The 6000-nt window shown below is 46.7% G+C and overlaps 1 protein-coding gene across 4 annotated transcripts in view; it reads right to left on the bottom strand.

Annotated features, from left to right (window-relative positions):
• Positions 1 to 1891: 1891 nt before the first annotated feature.
• The window catches only part of cabcoco1 (ciliary associated calcium binding coiled-coil 1), a 131380-nt gene continuing 127271 nt past the window's right edge, over positions 1892 to 6000 (bottom strand). For all 4 annotated transcript variants that reach the window (XM_085994965.1, XM_085994961.1, XM_085994962.1 and 1 more), the window contains one exon: positions 1892 to 2886. In XM_085994965.1, the coding sequence (XP_085851091.1) occupies positions 2812 to 2886 (75 nt within the window). In that variant the 3' untranslated portion in view covers positions 1892 to 2811. The remainder of the gene's footprint in view (positions 2887 to 6000) is intronic.

The following is a 6000-nucleotide window of genomic DNA, read 5'->3' as shown; positions in this document are numbered from 1 at the left end:
GGGCACCCACAAGCTGTGGTGCTGAATCACTCATCACGCTCATCCCCTTTTCCAGCCTCCGTAAACTTGAGTTCATCCAAAACTCTGCTGCCCTTATCCTAACTCGCACCAAATCCCGTTCGCCCATCACGTGTTTGCTGATGTACATTTCAAATTCTCATCCATGTGTTCAAATCCCTCCATAACCTCGCCCCTCTCTATCTCTGTAACCTCCACCATCCCTACAACCCTCCGAGATCTCTGCATTCCTCCAATTCAGGCCTCTTGAGCATCCCCGATTTCTTTCGCTCCATCATTGGTGGCCGAGCCTTCAGCTGCCTAGGCCCTAAGCTCTGGAATTCCCTCCCTAAACCTCTCCACCTCTCCTGTAAGACGCTTCTTAAACCCAACCTCTTTGACCAAGCTTTGTCACCTGTCCTAATATCTCCTTATGTGGCTCGGTATCAAATTTTGTCTGATTACACTCCTGTGAGGCGCCTTGGGACGTTTTACTATGTTAAAGGCGCTATATAAATACAAGTTGCTGTTGTTAATCTGGAACACAATTTTGTGCATCAGCCATGGCTCAGTGGGTATCACCCTTGCCTCTGAATCAGAAGGCTTTGGGTTCAAGTCCCACTCCAGAGACTTGAGCACAAAAATCTAGGCTGACACGCCAGTGCAGTGCTGTGGGAGTGCTGCACTGTCGGAGGTGCCGTCTTTCGGACAAGGCCCCATCTGCTCTCTCAGGTGGACGTAAAAGAACCTATGGCACTATTTCGAAGAGGAACAGGGGCGTTATCTCCAGTGTCCTGGCCAATGTTTATCCCTCAATCAACGTCACTAAAACAGATTATCTGGTCCATTATCACATTGCTGTTTGTGGAAGCTTGCTGTGCATAAATTAGCTGCCACGTTTCCCTACATTACAACAGTGACTACACCTCAAAAAGTACTTCATTGGCTGTAAAGTGCTTTGGGACATCCGGTGGTCGTGAAAGATGCTATATAAATGCAAGTCTTTCTTGTGGTTAGTATAAGGCATCCTATGTGCGAGTGTGCCAACATGCAGTGCAGGATATCAGATATGAAGAACCTCCCATTCTCAGGCCGGGCACCTCGGAGATGTATTGTGTCCCTCGTGATAATTTAAAGTGAATCATACACCTGGGAAATTCCACAAGATGAATTTTTGGTTTCATATGAAGTTTATTTAGCTGAATTTTAGCTACACATTTAAAAAATCTTTCACAGAATTCATGTTAGATGAAGTAAACTTGCAGAACCTTATAGCTGCAATGGAGCATCTTAGTAGATTTAACAATGCAGGTTGAGATTTTCAAGGTTGTAAAGTAATCTCATGGTTTGAATTAGCAGGAATTTTATTTGATTGAGCGTTCCCATGCAGAACTGCACATCAACAAATCACAGGCACAGCGATGAACAAAGTCACTGTGAGTGCGATTTCCCAGTGTGCGGACCAGCTGGGCAAGGGTCTGAGCTGGGAGTGCGAAAGTGGAAAATGCACCCTCCATCAGCTGAAACCCACGATCAGATGCTGCTAAATCAGAAATGTCAGCTATTCTGTGTTTATCAAATCAAATTAACTATTGAAACCTACAAAATATGCAGAAAAACTAAACACTTCTATTATAAATCACTTAAAACTGGAAAAAGGTGTCCTTCATGTTACCAGCTGAGGTGCAAGGGGAGAGTTTCTATTTTGCCACTCCTAGCAGGTGCCCCTAAGATGAACAGATGGAATATCGCGGACTGGAGGACGTGCAATATCCCAATGTGCTCCTGACCCGTGCCCAGGTGGAAAATTTCCTCTGTAGTTTCATTAAATGACAGATCCGTATACCAAAAACTACAAACAAAATTCAGGCATCCCTTGCGCCCAACATTCAAATGGCAATAGTGTAGTGTTTATGTTACTGAACTAGTAATACAGAGGCTTGGACTAATAGTCCAGAGAATGTGAGTTCACCGTGGTAGTTTGAGAATTTAAATTCAGTCTTTTAAAAAAAAAAATCTATCATCATTAAAAGTGACCGTGAAGCATCTGGGAATGGGGAGCTGGTTCACTGCCCTTTAGGGAAGGAAACCTGCCATCCTTACCTGGTCTGGTCTATATGTGACTCCAGTCCCACAGCAACGTGGTTGACTCTGAGCTGCCCTCTGGGCATGCAAGCTACTTAGTTGCATCAAACAGGATGGGTAATAAATGCCAGCCTTGCCAGCAACACCCACACCAAGAATGAATTTTAAAAATTGATTTCCGTCCATGTTTCCTCACCCTGTGAGTTTTTCCAATACATCCATGCCTCTCCATTCCCAGCTCCCCCTCCCCACATGCTCTGCGTTCAATCCTTTCCTCCTCATTGCAAACCAGTCCGAGACTTCGTCCTGCAGGGCCTTGGCTGGAGAGGGTGTGTGACGTGTGGAGATGTCGGGAGAAAGTGCTGCTGAACTGTGGAAATGATTTTTAATATTTATATCTGAACTGTGAACAAAACAACCTGCATTTATATAGCACCTTTAACATAGTAAAATGTCCCAACAGGACATGTTTCAATGGACACCATCTTCAGGAAACAAGTCTGAGTTTGTTTACATACACAATATAACAGATCACACGACACAAGCACAACAAAAATGGTGCCCGGCTCCTGATCCTCCCCAAACAAAGTGGCAAACATTTTGTGAACACTTTTGAGATCTACCCTCGCTATCATCTAGTTTCGAAACAAATGGCCGGCTCTGTAAGCAGCGTGTTCTGCTGGCCTGCAGTCTTTAGGGAAAGGCCGACAGCTCCTCCTGTCGCACGGCTCAGGGCTTTTTCAGTTTGCTGATTCTCGCGGTGTAGGCCTCTTCCTGTTTGTGCAGCTTTTCATTTATCTCAGTCTGTGGAGACAATGGGAAAGGGCTAATAAAGAGACCGTCATATAGGGCACTGTCTCTTTTACATTTGGGTTTGGTAACAGGTTTACAGCAGTCAACAGCCTTTGCCCTCCCACCTTCCTGTTTTTCACTCTTGGGGGAGATGGCCCTGTCTGTATGTGATAACTGTTTATCTTACAGATTACACCCCCCCAATGTATATTATATCCACTGTGAGCAGGAGGTATAAGGAAGTGAACGTTCAGATTAACTATTACTCATGTACTGTAAAGGAGAGATATACCGGCATTAATTGATACTCAGGCAGGGCAACATGAAGACAACAAATCACTGCAAGTACTGAGAGGTTACGTGTCCAAGCACAATATGACTTGAGAATAGGACATGAGTATTATGTGCGGAGCGCTTCCCCTCCAAATATATGTCAGCAGCCATGCAGCCTACTCATTTTAATTCAAAGTTCCTTAATTCAAATTATCTGTTAAATTTGAATCGAAATAGTGCAAAAAAAAACCCTCCTGTGCTGTTTTATGCAAATTGCTTAATTTGAGCTACTGGATAATTTGACTTTTTTTGATCAAAAACCACATTGAATTAATGGGGTAGACAACTGTGCTCGGCTATTAAACTCCGACAAACCCCAAAGACACGTACACACATCTCAATGAGAAGTCGGCAGCAGCAAGAGTAAAACTGCTGATTGCACCGATTGGATTCTCAAACCATATTTGATGAGGGCAGTAAAACTTAAAATACAAGATCACCTAGAAGTGGGAGATAAAAATTCATACACCTGAACCAAACAAGCCTATGTGCAATGTAAGAGGGCTAAATGGAATGAAAATTCTATCAATTTATGTGATTGCTGTGTGTGTTAGTTTCTACAGAGTGCCCGGTACGGTCAGACGGCACAGGGTGCCCGGTACGGTCAGACGGCACAGAGCGCCCGGTACGGTGAGATGGCACAGAGTGCCCGGTACGGTCAGACGGCACAAGGTGCCCGGTACGGTCAGACGGCACAGGGTGCCTGGTACGGTCAGACGGCACAGAGTGCCCGGTACGGTGAGATGGCACAGAGTGCCCGGTACGGTCAGATGGCACAAGGTGCCCGGTACGGTCAGACGGCACAGAGTGCCCGGTACGGTCAGACGGCACAGGGTGCCTGGTACGGTCAGACGGCACAGAGTGCCCGGTACGGTGAGATGGCACAGAGTGCCCGGTACGGTCAGACGGCACAAGGTGCCCGGTACGGTCAGACGGCACAGAGTGCCCGGTACGGTGAGACGGCACAGAGTGCCCGGTGTGGTCAGACGGCACAGAGTGCCCGGTACGGTCAGACGGCACAGAGTGCCCGGAACTTTGAGATGGCACAGAGTGCCCGGTACGGTGAGATGGCACAGAGTGCCCAGTACGGTGAGACGGCACAGAGTGCCCGGTACGGTCAGACAGCACCAAGTGTCCGGTACGGTCAGACAGTAGAGTGCCCAGTACGGTCAGACGGCACAGAGTGCCCGGTACGGTCAGACGGCACAGAGTGCCCGGAACGGTGAAACAGCACAGAGTGCCCAGTACGGTGAGACAGCACAGAGTGCCCGGTACGGTCAGACAGCACAGTGTGTCCGGTAAGGTCAGACAGTAGAGTGCCCAGTACGGTCAGACGGCACAGAGTGCCCGGTACGGTCAGACGGCACAGAGTGCCCGGTACGGTCAGACGGCATAGAGTGTCCAGTACAGTCAGATGGTAGAGTGTCCGGTATGGTCAGACGGCACAGAGTGTCCAGTACGGACAGATTGTACAGAGTGCCCGGTACAGTCAGACGGTACAGAGTGTCCGGTACGGTCAGACGGCACAGAGTGCCCGCTAAGTATATGCTCTGTGAAAGCAGTGAGTTTTATGTTCCCCTTTCTTCATTCAGTTACTTGTGCACATATATATTAAACAAATACATCACGGACTCCACCTAGTGGCCATTAGTTTCACTTGCCTGACTTGAGATTTATTTCACAAATTGATTTAAGGATGAGCAGTGACCGATGCAGCAGGTTTTATACGGCAATCGTGGTCGAGTGAATTAATGCAAAAGGCAGCTGTCAGCTGCTCTGTTTAGCTCAGATTCCCTCACTGAGAACATGGATGGGCCATCATTTACTAAAAGCATTAACAGCTGCCTCACAACAAACCACTGCTAGTTATTACTGCAAAATATTTCTGTTCTCAGTTTTTCCACCGGCAAGAATTCCAGCTTTGCTCTTAGAAGCATATCTTACTCTGAATCTTTCGGTACATAACAGGAGTTACTATTTAATTCTGCTCTTCATCTTTATACCCAAGTGTCTTCTCCAGAATTGGCATTGACTTCAGGAGATCGATGCTTAGCCGGTGCTGGTGCTGCAGTGTTAATATTGGGAGGGCACCACCAACGCAATGTTGGAAAGTTATTGCCTTTGTCAGGCAAGATCCAATTTCTGGGCACCGCACCTCAGGAAGGATATATTGACCTTGGAGGGGGTGCAGCACAGATTCTCTAGAATGATGCCGGGGCTCAGAGGGTTAAATTATGCTGACAGGTTGCATAGACTAGGCTTGTATTCCCTTGAGTTAAAAAGATTGAGGGCTGATCTGATCGAGGTATTTAAAATGTTAAAAGGATTTGATAGGGTAGATATAGAGAAACTATTTCCTCGGGTGGGGGAATCAAGAACGAGAGGGCATAATCTTAAAATTAGAGCCAGGCCGTTCAGGAGTGAAATCAGGAAACACTTTTCCATACAAATCTTGAATCTCTCCCCCAAAAGGCTGTGATGCTGGGGTCAATTGGAGCTTTCAAAACTGAGATTGATAGATTTTTGTTAGAGAAGAGTATTAAGGGATTTGGAGCAAAGGCAGATAAATGGAGTTGAGGTACCGATCAGCCACGATCTAACCGCTCGAGAGGCTGAACAGCCAGCTCCTGTTCCTAAGGTTCCTATGTTCTATTTCAGCTAGGGTCAGTCACAATTTGAATAGCGGAGTCAAGGGCTCATTTCAGAGCAAGAGGTGTGGCTTGTGAAAAACTGGCTCCAGCAAAACAGGAAACCCAGTGAATTTTGTGGCATGGCTTTTGAGACGGGGGAGAC

Source organism: Somniosus microcephalus, chromosome 8 (assembly GCF_052327205.1).
Source record: "Somniosus microcephalus isolate GS21.2 chromosome 8, FLI_Smic_1.0, whole genome shotgun sequence".
Taxonomy (NCBI): domain Eukaryota; kingdom Metazoa; phylum Chordata; class Chondrichthyes; order Squaliformes; family Somniosidae; genus Somniosus; species Somniosus microcephalus.
Note: the sequence above shows the minus strand (reverse complement) of the source record. Positions and strands in the feature narration are given on the sequence as shown.